At 36.4% G+C, this 16,770-nt stretch overlaps 1 protein-coding gene across 2 annotated transcripts in view; it reads left to right on the forward strand.

Annotated features, from left to right (window-relative positions):
* Positions 1 to 16,770, forward strand: part of KAT6A (lysine acetyltransferase 6A) — a 112,205-nt gene that overhangs the window by 80,733 nt on the left and 14,702 nt on the right. For both annotated transcript variants that reach the window (XM_048226231.2, XM_048226232.2), the window contains 4 exons: positions 6,355 to 6,470; positions 13,325 to 13,466; positions 14,960 to 15,121; positions 16,194 to 16,287. In XM_048226231.2, the coding sequence (XP_048082188.2) occupies positions 6,355 to 6,470; positions 13,325 to 13,466; positions 14,960 to 15,121; positions 16,194 to 16,287 (514 nt within the window). The remainder of the gene's footprint in view (positions 1 to 6,354; positions 6,471 to 13,324; positions 13,467 to 14,959; positions 15,122 to 16,193; positions 16,288 to 16,770) is intronic.

Consider the following 16,770-nt stretch of genomic DNA (forward strand, 5'->3'; position numbering starts at 1 on the left):
GCTTCTTCCTCTCCCACTCCCCCTGCTTGTGTTCCCTCTCTCGCTGGCTGTCTCTATCTCTGTCGAATAAATAAATAAAATCTTTAAAAAAAAAAAGATTGGAGAAAGGAGAAGGAATGGCCAGTGGAGGAGGAAAATATTGGAGCTATTGGTTCCTTACGAACGAAGTGAAAATATTTCAAGAAGGAAGGAATGGAAAATTTTGTGGATATGTCAGATAAATTGAGGACTGAAAATTGACCATCAGATTTAGTAACATGGAGGTGAACTTGTGAAGCAGTTTCCATGAGGGAAGGCGAAGATGAAAATATAATTGGAGCTCATTCAGAAAGAAATAGAAAAAGAGAAATGGGTTATAGAGGTAATACGGGGCTACTCTTTTGAGGTAGTTTGCAATTAAGAGGAACAGAGAAAGAGAATAGTTGGATGAAGATGTGAGGGCAAAAGAACATACCCATTTTTTTAAACGTGGAAGAAATAATAGTGGTTTATATGCTGATAGGAATGATCTGGTGGAGAGAAACCTGATGATGCCAAAGAGGGAAGGGAAGATTGTCCAGTGGGCAAGAGAAGGCACTGACTTTAGATGGGAGCACAGACAGTTGAGCTATAGTATTAAGGAACGACAGGTTCTGTGGGCATGGAGGGTAGACGTGTAGATGTGGCTTGGAAAGCTGTGGAAGTTCTCTTTTGACTGCTTCTTAGTTTTCCAGTGTAGTAGGAAGCAAAGGCATTGATTGGAAGTGAAGATGAGCTAAGAGGTGTTGGGACTTGAGGAGATAGGAGAAAGTATGAAGTAATTTTTAAGGAAAATGGGAGAGTGAATGGAGTTAGAGAAGCATCAAAGGGCCCATTTGAGGTTAGTAGTTAAGAATTATAAATTGAGAACAGCGTGATGCTGTGTTTTTCTCTAACCATATTCAGATGTTGGATTATATGGAGACGTGAATTTAACCAGAGTTGGGATTTTGTCATTGCATCGGGAGAAAAGCAGGGAAGCTAAGTATATATGCAAAGATGAGGTAGAGTAAAAGACCTTGGAATCTAAGCTGGATAAGGAGAAAAGAGGGCATACGGAGTGTGAAAAACTGGTAGGGTCACTGGATTAGAGGTCCTATGGAGAGAAGGGATAATAGGGCTGAAGATAAACTCCTAGACTTTATCAGTATGTAATGGTAAAGCAAGGGAAATATCTTGAGTGTAGATGAACAAAAAAAGCATTGGGGAAGAAAGAGACATCTACAATTCTGAAATCCAGACTCCTGAAAACTTAACAAAAAATTACTGTGGTAAAATAAAAATAACATAAAATTTACTATCTTATGTATTTTTAAGAATACAGTCCAGCGGCTATATGGGTACACATTGTTGTGCAGCTATCACCACCATCCATCTCCACAATTTTTTTTGTCTTCCTCGACTGAAACTGTACCCATTATACCATAATTTCCCTTTTCTCCTTCCCCTAGCGCCTGGCAATCACTATTCTACTTTTTGTCTTTGAATTTAATTCCTATAGGTAAGCCTCAGTGGAATCATAAAATATTTGCCCTTTTGGTCTGGCTTACTTTACTTAGCATAACTTCTTCAAGGTTCAGCCAGGTTCATTCAGAATTCCCTTACCGGAGTTTATATGTATATTTATCACTTGGTAAATATACCATGAATGTTTATCCATTCATCCGATGGACGGTTGAGTTGATTTTACCTTTTGGCTGTTGTGAATAATGCTGTTATGAAAATGGATGGGCAAATACCTGTTTTGAGTCCCTGCTTTCATTTCTTTTATTCTTCTATTGCTGTTTCATATGGAAATTCTGTTTAATTTTTTGAGGAACTGCCAAACTGTTTTCCACAGTCCCTGCACCATTTTACATTTTCACCAGCACTGCTCAGGGATTCCAGTTTTTGTACTTCCCCTCCAATGCTTGTTATCCTCTGTTTTTTCATAGTATCATCCTAATAGGTGTGAAGTGGGATATCTCATTGTGGTTTGCAATTGCATTTCCCTAATGATTAGTGATTTTTTTTCATTTGCTTATTGGCCTTCTGTTTATCTTCTTTGGAGAATGAAACAATATATATAATTCATTTTACAGCAAGATCTCACTTACCTAAACAGAATTGTTGACAAAACATGGTGGGAACTGACATGAGACTACATATTCTTTACTTATCCCATTTAATATGAATATTCATATGCTCTGCTAAAGAAATATTAGTGTGTCTGATTATGGAGTGTTGCCCCAAATCCTACCGGGACTGTCGATTTCAGATACATATATAATACTTCGCTAACAACAGAAAAATTCAAGATTCCAAGGCACATTCTATTTGAAGGGTTTTGGATAAGAGTCTGTGAACTTGTAGCTTCACTTCTTGGGAAACTAAGTTCCAGTTCAAAAAAACTCAAAACTTTGGAATTCAGAATATTAATTAATCGAGGGCAGTGTGTACTTTGTATCTCATTTCTCCCATTTTGTTCTTTTCTCTCTTTATTCTTCACTGTTGATGTTCCTTTCCTGAAGTTTTTTGCCTCTTAACTTCTCTGAGCCTTTTCCCCATCTATGAAGTGGGCATATTGTTTTCTACTTTGAGGAAGGGACTGTGGAGATTAAATGAGATACCAGTATAAGGCTCCACAAATGCTGATTCTTTTTATTCTTTAAGTTCATGCTCCCTTCATTTTGGGGCATGTGAACTCATGCTTACATCTCTCTTTCATCATGCAACTTCTAATCCCTAATGAACAGAATTATTTTTTATTAGTGTTTCTGTAGGAAAATGTTCAAATACCAGAAAAACCTCTCTTTTTCCCTGCACTTCACATTCTCATACTAATAATAAGGGTATACTCCTGCCCTCCACTCCCACTTCAGAATGCCATTCCCCCAGGAGGAATGGAAAGGGAAGGTTTGGGGGGGAGCTGTTTGATGGAAGGCAAGAGGAAGGGAGCAGAACTGTATCTATATCAGTTGTAGAGCAGTTGTAATTTTCATGTTTGTACCGGATCTGAACTTGGAGGGTACTTCAGGAGTTGGTTCTGTATGTTGGAAATTAGAATTAGAATCATTTGGTGGAGGTGGAGTTTTTGCAGAAGAGTAATAATCTTTTCTCATAAACTGCTAGTAAAAAAAGTTTTATTATCTAGAATAGGCATATTTAAAGTTACCTTTTGGTTTAGCCCAATTACTAGTGCATTTTGCCCCCCACCCTTACTTTCTTAGATTGAAAGGTCTGTTCTGACTTGGAATATATGTCATCTTTTCAGGATGTTGGCATATTCAAATGAAAAGGAGGTAGAAAGTGGCAGAATTCTAGTTAAAAAAAAATTATGGTGGTTTTTTTTTTGAAGATTTTATTTATTTGAGGGAGAGAGAACAAGCAGGGGGAGGGAGAGGGGCAGAGGGAGAGGGAGAAGCAGACTCCCCACTGAGCAGGTAGCCCACTGTGGGGCTTGATCCCAGGACCCTGGGACCATGACCTAAGCTGAAGGCAGGTGCTTAACCCACTGAGCTACCCAGGTGCTCCTGTGTTTTTGATTATATTAGGTAGCTGCTGCTTTAGAAAGCTGCATGTTTAATGAGAGAGTATATTGGTTAAAATTTAAAAATAAAACCTAGCCCAAACTAACCTTGTCATTCAGATTTTTTTAAAAATTTTTATTTACTTAGAGAGAGAGAGAGCACGCACACGTGCACACACAAGTGGGAGGTGGGGAGGCGACAGAGGCAGAGGGAGAAGCAGACTTCCCACCGAGCAAGGAGCCTGCTGTGGGGATTGATCCTAGGACCTTGAGATTACCACCTGAGCCAAAGGCAGATGCTTAACTGAGCCACCCTGGTGCCCCCGTCATTCATATTTGACAGTTTGATTTTGGCAAGGACTGAGTTAATGAGTGGTTTGGAGGCAGCTGTTGCTTCCTCATTGCAGAGGGCCTTTGTTAACTTGTAAACCTTAGTAAACGGAAATACACAGGCTCTTGAGGCTTTCATAAGGGAGTTGGAGATGGTGGTGGAGGACAGAGGTGGATGAGCGTATGTGCCAGCCATTTCACAGTGCAAAAAGGTGAGGATAGGTAAAGGCAGTGGGGAAGTCTGCCGTGAACCTGGCTTTACACAGACTGTCTTAGTTGCGGTGATGTGCAAACAGTTATACTGGAACTGGATATCCACTTTTACATCGGGCATCCGCCTGGAAGAGCGACGGGCAGCTGATGGGAAAGCTCTCAGACAAGAGGTGGTACCTCGGCAGGTGCATCTTTTCGTCTTCTGTGCTTTGTATTTGATCCTTGGCTCAGGAAGTTTTCTGATATTTGGTTATTCTGTTACTGTCTATACTATTGTTATTTTGAGCTGTGAAGGTAGGTTAAAAGATGCTACTTTATGAATTAGAGTAGTTGATTCTGGAATGAAGTTTAAAGAACAGCGTTTTTAAAGCCTTTTTACAAAGTTTTATTTTGGTTTTGAGAAATGAAAAAATCTTATTTTAACCCTAATCTTGTGTGGTTGTTTTTAATGATTTTTGCATTTGGAAGAGCCCCAGTACTCCTTGGTATCATAACACAATTGATTCAACTAATAGGTGTTTCTCTTTTGTTTTGAGATGTCTAAAGAAGAGGTTGAGGTTTCACCTGGCTGTATGAAACCTGAGAGAAGTCCCTTGGCCTTTTTATAAAAGAGAATGGTTAGAAAGGCCAGGGAGAGTTCTCCTATTAGTTGTAGTGAAGAGGCTTCTTCCTTAAATGAATTTACATAGAACAGTGAATAAAAATATCTGATCTTTCCTGTTTTGTTAGAAAGTGTGTAGGGGTGTGTGTGGGGGGGGTGTCTGTTTGTGGGCTCCAACAAGAGACTTTTAATAAATTTCTCTGGTTTTTAAAGCATAAAGTTGAAGGATAATGTTGGTTTTTCTTTTGATGAAGGGTTATTAATACTGTGTTTGATTAGGCTAAATTCTAACTCTTTTTCTTAAGTCGGTGTTAATGTTAAGTCTTTTTTTAAAGTATGTATGTATGTATTTATTTTAGAAAGAGACAGAAGTGAGTGGGGGAGGAGGCGGGGGGAGGGAGTGGGACAAGCAGACTCTGAGCTAAGCACAGAACCCTAGGGTGGGGCTCAGTCCCACAACTCAGAGATCCTGACCTGAGCCGAAACCAAGAGTAGATGCTTGACCAACTGAGCCACCCAGGCACCCCAATGCTAAGTCTTAAATGAATTTTTATAGAGTATCCATGATAAATATACAGTATATTGTGTACATAATATACTCACCCATATACACGTATATATGTATGAATCTATTCCTCTATTGTTACAGAGCAAATCAAATTGCTCTAGAATTTAAGGTTTTAAAACCTGATCTTTATAGTCATCAGCGGTGGCTTATATTTAAATTGTGGATGTGGAAGTCATAAAGGCTTTACAAATTACTCTTCTTTTAGATAATGTAGTTCAGGTTATTGTAGAAATGGGGGCACAGAGATTGTTTTCATTATAAACAGAAAGTAGATAAAAGGGGTAACAGTATGTGTGTAACAGTATTTTTTTGTTGTTGGTTAAATCTCTGAAGAGCTACTAATGAAGGGAATTTTAAAGGCAGTGTAAAATGAAGACTCTTTTGATACTTGTTTTGTCATATTCTTTTAATATTACCTACCTTCCCAAACAAAAAGTCACTCTTTTCTCTATGTGCTCACATGTTCAATGGGTTGTTTCTGTTGTCTGGTGAGGCACTGTGTGTATGACATTGGCAAGCGTTCAGAGCTCCTTCTCCCTCCTTGTTAAAAATTATTCTTTGTCTTATATCCCCAAATGCCAGCAGCTTCTCTTTAACAACTAAGTCATTAAGGGAGTGAGTTTAATTGCGGAAAATATTCGCAGTCTTATTAAATACGGAAAATGCAATGAACCAGTGCATTTGGTTCTAAAAGATTTATTAGCATTTTTATTCTCCATTGAAGTACCCTGTTTATAAAAAATAATACAGCTTATTTCAAAACTTGTTAGTTTGGGGGCGCCTGGATGGCACAGCGGTTGGGCGTCTGCCTTCGGCTCAGGGCGTGATCCCGGCGTTGTGGGATCGAGCCCCACATCAGGCTCCTCCGCTGTGAGCCTGCTTCTTCCTCTCCCACTCCCCCTGCTTGTGTTCTCTCTCGCGCTGGCTGTCTCTATCTCTGTTGAATAAATAAATAAAAAAATCTTTAAAAAAAAAAAAAAAACTTGTTAGTTTGTTCCTGACTTTTTTTGTTCTTCTGTAGAATCCTGAGAAGACATTTAATTTCAGCTTTTTAAAATACCTATCTCAGTAGATTTAATTTAGCTAACTTTTGTGATATATTTTTTGACTGCACAGAAAGTTGGAGTAACTGGTCCGCCTGATCCACAAGTCCGCTGTCCCTCTGTCATTGAGTTTGGGAAGTATGAAATTCACACCTGGTACTCCTCCCCATATCCTCAAGAATACTCAAGGTATGTTTTGAGAGACCCTTTACCTTCTGTTTTTAGATTCATAGAACTCCCAACACTAGATCTTGGGGACGTTTTACTCTGCTCATTTTTACACATTTGAGGAAACTGCTGGCTTTTAAATGTCTATAGTGTAGCAGCTTATTTTGGCAGCCACTTAATCCCTGAAAATTTCTAGATTTTCTCTTCTGTAACCTGTCCAAAAGCTGTTATTTAAAATCGGAGACCTGACACATGGTCAGAGAAACAAAGGGATAGGAGAAATTTGCCTTCATATTTCACACTGCTTAAGTATAAATAGAGCTTCACTGAGTAGCCTTTTATCTAAATTTTTATAATTTAATGAACTTGGTGAATAGTTTGTTTTCCCAGGAATAATTGAACAAAAGGTATGCGATAACAGTACATGTAAATAGCTTGGGTTTTCCAGACATAAAAAGTAATCAGTCACCAGCTTTTTGGGATGAGGCAACATTTTTAGTAAAGCCAAATTGGTTTCATGACTCAATTCTGACATTTATAAGCTGTATAACCTTAGAAGTTACCCAGCTACCCTGTACCTCAGTTTCCTTATATACAAAATGGAGGTAAATATAGTATTCACCTCATAGGGTTTATTGTGAACATTAAATTGAGTTAAAACATGTAAATCAGTTAGAAGATGATAAGTGCTCAGTAATGTCAGATATTATTTTTTTCCTTTAGGGTTGAAATTAAAAGAGTTGAAAAATAAGTTTTGGTCAAAAAATTAAACTTTGAAGTATAGCAGTCACATTAATGTTCTCTTTAATTTGTAAATTATTTATGCCTCGGGTTTCCCATTTAGCAGAGTGTTGTAAGGAGTAATAAGTGCTCTGTGAGTTAAACATGTTCAGAGTGCTCGTTATGTGGCTTTTTACCTATCTAGTGACATTGCTAGTCCAAAATATTAGCACTGGCAATTATAACATTAATTTATTTAGTGCTTTACAGTATACAGAGTGCTTTAACATGATTTATTTTGAGGAGCTGGGAATAAGCTAGTATATTTGTTAAAAAAAAACTAAAACTCAGTGTTGTTTTTACTTTTTCTTTCCACATAATTTGGTAACTGTCTGGTTTCCAAATGTAAGTAGAAGTAGAAAAAAAAGGAGTGAGAATGTTATTATGGACACAGACCTCAGTGACCAAAAAAAAAGAAGAGAAAGCAAAACTTCAGGAAGCTAACACACAAGCTCATGAAACAGCAATTGAGAACCAATTATTGTAGGGTTAGTTAGCCCTAAACACTGTTAAATCTGTAAGGCAGCATTCTGTTTATATCATGGGAGAACAACAATTAATGTGAGTTTGTTAAAAGAAGATTACATTATATGTGATGATATATTTATGTTGAAGGAGGGCAGGGAATTCCTCAACTACTTACAGAACTCAGGTACTCAAGGCAATTCCTCAAGAGTTCTGGATATTCGGAGAATTACGGGATCAAGAAGAAATATGCTGAGGAATTAATTTCTTCATTAGGTTTAAAATAAATTATTATTATCATTTATTTAGTGAGCTCTTTCCAAGCTGTCCAAATCAAAAAAGGGTGCTCAACTTAGACAACAGAGCTTGTTCAGTGTGCATGTATATCAGCTGGTGCAGGGATTGTGGTACAGAGAGATTGAAACCATAGGCACCTTGACTCTTGCACTGAAGGGGAGGAGAGGAAATTGACTCAGAGGTGATATTAGAGAGCCAGCCTTAGCACCTGCTTTTCAAGAGAATGATGAGAATGGAACCATGAGGCTGTTGCCTTTTAACATCTGAAAAGGCTTCATTAAAAATGTTTTTTATTCTGATAAGATTGTCACTAGAACCTGATCTCTTAATCAGGTTTGAGGGAATTGGTTATCAGTTTATTCTTAAACATTGCCTGCGGAAAAATAATCAATAAATAGGAGTCATAGTAGAAAGCAGCAATGGGATAGGAACTGTACAATTTATTAACTTTCTTAAATAAAATTTTAAACATTTTCTGTACATTTCTTTATCCATTGTGTGTTCCCTGAATTTTCCATCAAAAAATATTCTATAGTTTAATAGATTCTTTTTGTTTTGACTTTTTGTCTATTCATAATTCTCTTAGTTACATTTAAAAAATACATATGTCTACTTTTAAATGAGTTTAGGCTTGTTCTATTAAACTTGAATTGGCTAAAATGCTTAGAGACCTTACGTTTACCAAATAAAAAACCTATGGCCTTACTTTGTTAATGACTATTTATTGTTCTGCGCTAAATTACTTCTAAGTTATGTTCTTAATATTAAAGGTTTTGAACACTTTTTAAAAAATTAAAAATCCCAAAGCATGCAAGAACAGAACAATTACAGCAAATAAAAAAGAAAAGATCCCAAACAGAAAATCTTTTGGGAAGTGGGATTGTGCATTATTTCCCATAATATCCAGATACTTGTGTGTGCATTGTATAGTAAGTAATCTTGCATCTCTGACGTAAAAAAACAAAACAAAATGAAACAACAACAACGAAGCCAATAATGCTGCTTCATTTGGAGCAGTACGATTAAGTCGTGGGCACTGAATAGTATAAGCCAGAGTTTGAAGCCTAAGATTCTCCAGCAGGGCCGTGTGATGCTCATATATGGCAGACAGGTTCAGAGAGGACCTCCTAAAACATGACATAGAGGGGCTGAAGGCAAGAGTACCTGTGATCGTGGGATATCCTACTCCTGAGCTGTTTAGAACTTATTTCATAATAACCTTTTTGCAAGGAGAGCATACTGAAATTCTAAAGGACGGGTTCCATGTAATTGAGTAGCTTGGGGAGTTTCCTCTCCCTTTTGATCCTGCTCCTGACTTGATTTGATGCATAGATTATGTACAGCCCCAGTTACTAAAGACCAGCATCCTTAACGTCTTTGGGTGACCATTAAATGGTGAAATAAAATGAATGAAAGAATAAAACTCTTCATAGTATTAATCATAAATTAATAGTAGCTTTGGTTACCATCATTGAGGTTGGTACTGGACTAAACATCTCTGGAATAATTCTGTGAGAGGTAAATACTACTGTCTTCATTTTCCAGACCAGGTCCAGCAAACATATTCAAGACCATGCAGTTTATAAGTGGAAGGACCAAGATTTAATCTCACTTTTCTCTTACCACATAGCCATAACCTTTAACCACCAAGCTTGCACTACTCCATGTAGCATCTGTATCTACATTGATCTCGCATGGCTTTGACCATAATCTTTGATTTAAGTAATATTTGATAGAATTTTTGTTGTTGTATTAAATTTTTACCACAAGTAGACGTGTTTTAAAGACTACACAAATTGGTTTTGTCTTGGGCAATGTTCAGAAGCCAAGAAGATACTGTAGGAGTTCCTGGGAAGAGTATATTTGCATCATCCTAGAAGTAAGGGAAGCAGTACTTCTAAAGCGCATTTAGTTGTGGCCCAGTCCTGACTTCACATCCTAGGGTATCAGCAAAGTGGCTGACTCTAGAATCAATTTCAGGTATGGAAGCTACAGCCCATGATGCAGCTGATCAAAGCGACCATACGCCTATTTGATAGTCAAGGCCTAGATGCTCTGTCAGGAAGGCAGTGACAAAAAGCAGCACCCAGCAGTATTCTTTAGGGCTGAGAGTGTTCATACTCTCTATAACTGCACTTCTTTGCGTGTGATCTGGTGTTCTTTCTATATAATGTGTTTTTTCAATGAAAGAACTTCAGCCATTAGGTACTGTTACTAAAACATTTTGTTTTTTCTAGGAGTTTTATCAGATGATTCCCTTTAGACTAACAGTGTCATCCCAGTGGGCTTGGTTATAATAAAGTAAGAGGCTTTATTTTAAAATGTTTTCAGTGAGAACTGAATTGGAATCAAGTAGATTATGATGCTTGCTTTTACTTTGTTATTTTTCAGATACTAAGATTTGCTGGGTTTCTTTTTTTTAATCAAGAAAATATCATACAGCTTGCTATTCCAAGGAAATAGCATGAACTTAAAATTTACCTGATAAGACTTGGCAGTAATTTTTTTATAGATCTCATTTCTTTTTAGGTTTTCTTGAACAACTTGCTTACTGCAGGAGCTTTAAAAATTAGACCTTCTTTCATAGACCTTACAAAATAAGTTGTACTTTATTTTCATGTCTCTGTCCCAAGACCTAAAAGTTGAATTGGATGCTTTTAATTTTGGCATTTATCTTTAGCATAATCTGGAAAGTTTAGTGGTCTGTCACTCTTCCCTCCCTTCCTTTTTTCCCAGGATTTTGTTTAACGTTTCTCAGATTCACATTGTAGGGAATATTTAGTTGTAATATTTAGCCCTCAAAGCGAAACTGTATTCATAGATTCTTTTATATCTTTATGTTGCAACAAGTTAGAATTGCTCATTGAGAACTTAGCACAGGTAAATAAAGGTAAGGTAATAAAGGTAAGGAAGAAGGGGATGGCATTTATCACCCAGGGAGAACCTCTTTCTACCTTTTCTCGCAGAAGAAGAAATTATGCCAAATCCACATATTCAGGAAAATAGTCTGGCAGTTGTGGGTCGGCTCTGAGACTCGGTTATTATTTCTAGTGCCTACATTAGATGATGAAGTTTATAATTGGGGCCATTTTGTTTCGAGATTTTTTAATTCTGGTGGTAAAGAAGAAAAAAGCTATCTATCTTACTGCCGTTCCTTCTCTGAGTAGTGGAACTTGAGGCAGCATGCAAAGGAAATAAGCAGAGTCACCTAGGAAACCTTTCTTTTCAGTGCTCTTGGCTCCTGTTTCTTGACTTCAGTTTTGTAATGTCAGTTGTTATTTGTTTTACTCAGTACTTTATTTTGGAATGACTTTTGTACTAATGACGTAATTTCAGGTTGTATTGGTTTGTCTAATATGAGAAATTTTGAAAACCAGTATTAGATATTGTAGATGCTTAGAAATATTATACCTCAGCAGTTCCCTGGAAACTTTTAGTGTGCTGTGAATGACAGTTTTAAAAGTAAGCTGTGAGATTGTATAGGAAGAATGAATTGTAAATCTCCAAGGGAGAAGGGAAAAAAGTCACATACATGCCTTTTTCCATCCTTATTTGAGCACGAAACACTTAACTGCATACAGGACTAGCGCTCCATGAATACACCTTGGCAAAGGCCTTAGTTGAACGTTAAATGTTTTCAGATAAAGTATAATTATGTTTTAAAAGTGGCTTCCAAAGTAGTACTTGAAAAAATAGTGTGGTCTTCACACTTTAACAAATTAGACGTTTTTGCGTGTTAATCAACTTTTTCTTTAATTCCAGTGTAATTTTTTTAAAGCATAGCTAACCAAACCGATAACTAAGTTAATGAGGTTTACTAAAATTTCCTTCAGTTTCAGTACGTATTATTTGAGAGAAAATGCAGTAATTTGTTTGGATTATAATTTTTGTTATATTTAGTATTTTTGTATATGTAGTTTTTAATGATAGTTTCAGATCTCAGATTACCAAGGCATGACCGATTCTGGGCCCAGTTCGGGTGCAGGGAAGTCTCTGTGCTGAGGATAAATGAGGTGTGTATTTTATAGTAGAGAGCCACATGGTCTTCTGGATTAGACTAAAATAGGTATAAAAGTCACTGACTTTTAACTTAGGTTATATTTTTCCATTACTTTATGAACTGATCCAATCACTTTATTGCCTAGCTCCTCATAAAAGGGACATTGTAAAGAAGTCCTATTAAATTACTGCTAAAATAGCATGACTATTATATATAAATTAATAACAACATCTGAAAGAATAATTTGAACTTTCATTTCACTTGTTGAATAATAGACTTTTAAGTTGCAGGATTTAATGGGATATTTAACTAGAGGGAAAGCTAGAATTTCAGGGGTAGGAGGAAGGAGGTAGTATAGTGTGTCCTAACTTGAAAAGACATATTATTATAGTTTTATACTTAAAAAGATGTGTAAAGTCTGCTTTTATAATACCCACTTTATATCCATTTTACTCAGCACTCTATACCTAGTGCACCTAGCACAAGGTCTGACACACAGTAGTACAGTTGACCCTTGAGTTACACTGCGGCTGGGGGCACCAACTCCCCACGCAGTCAGAAATCCATGTATAACTGTTGACTCCCCCAAAACTTAACTAATAGTCTACTGTTGACCAGAAGCCTTACCAATAGCATAAACAGTCAAGTGATAGATATTTTGGGTTACATATATATTATATTCTTAGATATTTTGTGTTACTATATATTCTTAGAATAAAGTATTCTAAGAATACTTTGTGTTACTATATATTATATTCTTAGAATAAAGTAAGCTAGAGAGAAAAAATGTTAAGAAAATCATAAAGAAGAGAAAATACATTTATACTACTGTGTACTGTATTTACCAAGAAAAATCCATGTATGAGTGGATCCACACAGTCCAAACCCATGTTGTTCCAAAAAAAATGGATGAATGATCAAATAAAGGAAGAAAGTATATCTTGACAAAATCTTCTTCACTTATTGGGGTGTTCTGAAGGTAGGCTTTATTTTCTACTTAGTAAAGATTATCAAGGAGGGAAGGATATGAGATTTTCATTGTCTGCCAAGTGGGTAACTTTTAAAAAGCCTGGGAAGTATTAGTCTAATAGGAAGATCACTGCATTGGTTATTTTTACTTCTCACCCTTGCCTTCCTTGTTAATTAGTTGGATGCCATTAACCAAATTAGTTTTATCTGTAGTTTGTTTTCTCTCTTTCATTTGATTAATGGGGATGACAATACATTCTCCACCTTTTTTACTTGAGTAGTAATGAGAGTCAAAAAGGATAGTTATGGAAGTTTACAGTCTTCTAAAAAGCCCTGTCTTTTTTTGTTTAATTATTATTTACAGGTTGCCTAAATTGTATCTTTGTGAATTCTGTTTAAAATATATGAAAAGTAGAACTATTCTCCAGCAGCACATGAAGAAATGTGGTTGGTTCCATCCTCCTGCCAATGAGATTTACAGAAAAAATAATATTTCTGTCTTTGAGGTAAAGTAGATGTTTTATAGTTGTCTTCCTATCATTTCGAATGTAGTGCCACCTATACTGTGTCTAATTGTACTCGTTTTTTTTTTTGAAATGTTATTTTACTGTTGTACTCACGATTGAGTCCAGTAATTCAGCTGTTATGAGAAGCAGAATTAGGCCAGTCTGAATGATACCAAGGTCACACAAGCTTGATCTCAGAATAAGTTATTCTGTATTTCAGGATTCCATTTGATTATAAAATGCCAACTGATTGTTTATGTTTAGATGTGATAAAATTGTGTCTTAGAATCTATGAAATGGTATTTAATGAAAAAATTTCTCTTGCTCTATGTAAAGGAATATTTTGTAGAGGTATATTTAATAGCTGTAGTAAACCTTATTTTGTAAAGATATAAAAATATATTTTTTTCACTTCATCATGATGATATGATGTAGGCTATGTCTATGATTCTGTGTTGTTAGTCATGGGTTTTTAGCTTCTTGATCCTCAGTTCTGTGGTGTCATTGCCAGGTGTTAATTGGTTACCTGCCATGTATTCAGTTCTGTTGATGACTGTGTTGATAGAATTTCAGATTGTCGAGATCTGCTCAGTCTTTAACTTCCTTGATTTTCCCTACACCTTCATTTTAGGTGAGCAATAGTGGAGCTCTTCACCTTGGGGGGAGGAGGGAGGGTGTGGTTTACAATACTGTTTCAGAACACCCAAGAGCAAACTGCTTCTCACCTTAAGCATATATTGGTATGTATTTTAAAAGAAGTAATACTAAGTTACTGAAATTGTTGAGGAGGTTTCTGTCCTGAAATATCAGTGTCTCAGGGTTTAATGTGGGCATCCATTGGCATTTACATAGAAGAGCAAGCCCTGGCAACTCCAACAGCACGGGTGTGTGTCAGGAGAAATGCACTTTAGTGCTCCTGATCTTGACCAACCCAATTCCAAGAAATACCTCATTTGCCAGGTTCCTACCTAGGGAACCTGCTTGCTGCCTCTGGCACTAGTTACTCCTCCTGAAAATAGCTTTGTCTGAGGTAAATCTGATCGTGGTGGTCAGACTGCATTGCTTCTGGCTGCTGGCATGGACTGGACTATTGTTACACCTTGTTTTACTTAACAAATGTATTTTAGAAGAGGTTACTTTTAGATCTTTTGTTGAATTACTTTAAAAAATGAATCAGATCAGTTTGCCATCTGAGGGTTTACTGCAGCCAATCTTGTTATAAAAGCAAAAAGTGCTATTTTTAAAAGGGTCATCATTTCCTTGTCTAGCTAATCGTACTTTGTTGAAGTACAGTATTTTTATATGTTTAGTTGTCTTACAACAGCAGGTACCCTAATTCTGCTGTTGAAAGGGTAGCTTCCAGGTTCTGATCACTGACCGCTTCTCTTAGGGTGGACTGTGGATACTCACAGGTATTTGTAAGTGATGTGTATTATTATTCTAGAACTAAAGAGCCACTTTCCTGATCATTTTATTCTATTATCTTCCTCTAGGTTGATGGGAATGTGAGTACCATTTATTGTCAGAACCTGTGTCTCTTGGCAAAGTTGTTTCTTGACCACAAAACACTCTATTATGACGTGGAGCCATTTCTTTTTTATGTACTAACACAGAACGATGTCAAGGGCTGCCACCTTGTTGGCTACTTTTCTAAAGTAAGTATATCACCTTAAAATTTGTTTGAATTCATATGGAAATCTGAAACAACCTTTGTCAGTTCTCACAAGGAGACAGTGCACAATGCAGCACTTTCCGGGTACCATCTAGCTTTTTGGAAAGAAAAATAGAAGGAACATTCAGAAACATACCAAGTGCTCGAAGGTGCTTAGTAACATTCAACAGACTATACTCTCCTAGGAACATGAGCTGCCGTTTATACTCTAGAGAAGTTTTTAAATGACCTCTATTCCCATGGTAATAATAGATAGAACTTGTGAAATAAACACAGTCATTACCTCTCTGAGCTCTTTCTCAGTTTAAATCTTCTCTTCCTAGTTTAAATTTGAAGACTAGAACTAAGAATAAGAAGCCATTTTTATTCATGGATATTTTCTCTCCTTCCTATAATCTTCCATTCTCTTGGGGAGAACAAAAGGTGTTTTTTTGATAGTCAGACAACATTAAAGATGTACTTTTATTTAAGCTAGCCTATGATACAATCTAACTGTGTGAAATAGTTAAGTGGAAGTACCAGCTTTCTGTTAGTCGGCTGTTTCAGAAGTATAATTTTATATATATTGCCTGATTTCTAGAAGCGTCTATACCCAATATTTTGAGATTGTTTTCTGTGAAGTTAGGTATAGCCGATGGGGAGATGGGGCTGTCCTGTGTAGCACCAGAGCAGGAAACAAGAGAATCTTTGAAATGGTGGAGGAATTTTCCCATTTCTGGAGTGCCATACTGACTCATCATTTATAGCTTTGCGGATTGATTGGGACTCAAATTCCCCTGCTTATCTTAGGCAATGGCATACTGTTTTTGTGTTGCAGATGGTGTTAGATGGCATAATTTTATTTTACATTTTTGTTCTCCTGGGATGGTTGCTTTGAGGGTAATGGCAATGACTTAACGTAGTCCTGTCTCCTCCCAGTGGGGTATTTTTTTCTTGATGCACATGCTATTCTCAAAGGACCAGGGCTGTGGTTTTGACTGTTAGTCTTTGTTTCTTAATAATTAGCATTACTATTCAGTCTTACTCACATGTTATTTTAAAACTTTCTTTACCAGGAAAAGCACTGCCAACAGAAGTACAACGTTTCCTGCATAATGATTCTTCCCCAATACCAGCGTAAGGGCTATGGCAGGTTTCTCATCGATTTCAGTAAGGATTATAATATAATTTTTCGTTATCTCTTCTTGTGGACCTTCTGTATATATATATTTTTAGAGATTAGAAGATTTATCGGCTGCTAGTATGTTTCGTCATACTGCAGTATGGGACTTTAAAACCTTAAGTCATGAATTTTTTTTCTTTGATTGGATATGAAATATTTTAAAATAGCTTATATTGAATACCAACTTTGATCTCTTGCAAATACTTTGAATTTTCAACTCTTAATTTACAGGTGGAACTTAGTTTTATAATTCTAACTCACAGCAATACTCAGTACATTGTATAACTACATAAAAGTTAGTACAGTAAAGAAGTACAGCACTTGCTTTATTTTTGTTACCTAATTATCTGAGAAAATGTGTATATCATTTTTTAGTTACGGGCTCTACCTAGTGGTTAAAATATGCAGTGCACCTTAAAAAAATCTTAAATGGCATAGGAAATAATTTAATCTGACTTAAAAATTGAAAG

The sequence above is a fragment of the Ursus arctos genome, unplaced genomic scaffold, assembly GCF_023065955.2.
Source record: "Ursus arctos isolate Adak ecotype North America unplaced genomic scaffold, UrsArc2.0 scaffold_27, whole genome shotgun sequence".
NCBI lineage: Eukaryota > Metazoa > Chordata > Mammalia > Carnivora > Ursidae > Ursus > Ursus arctos.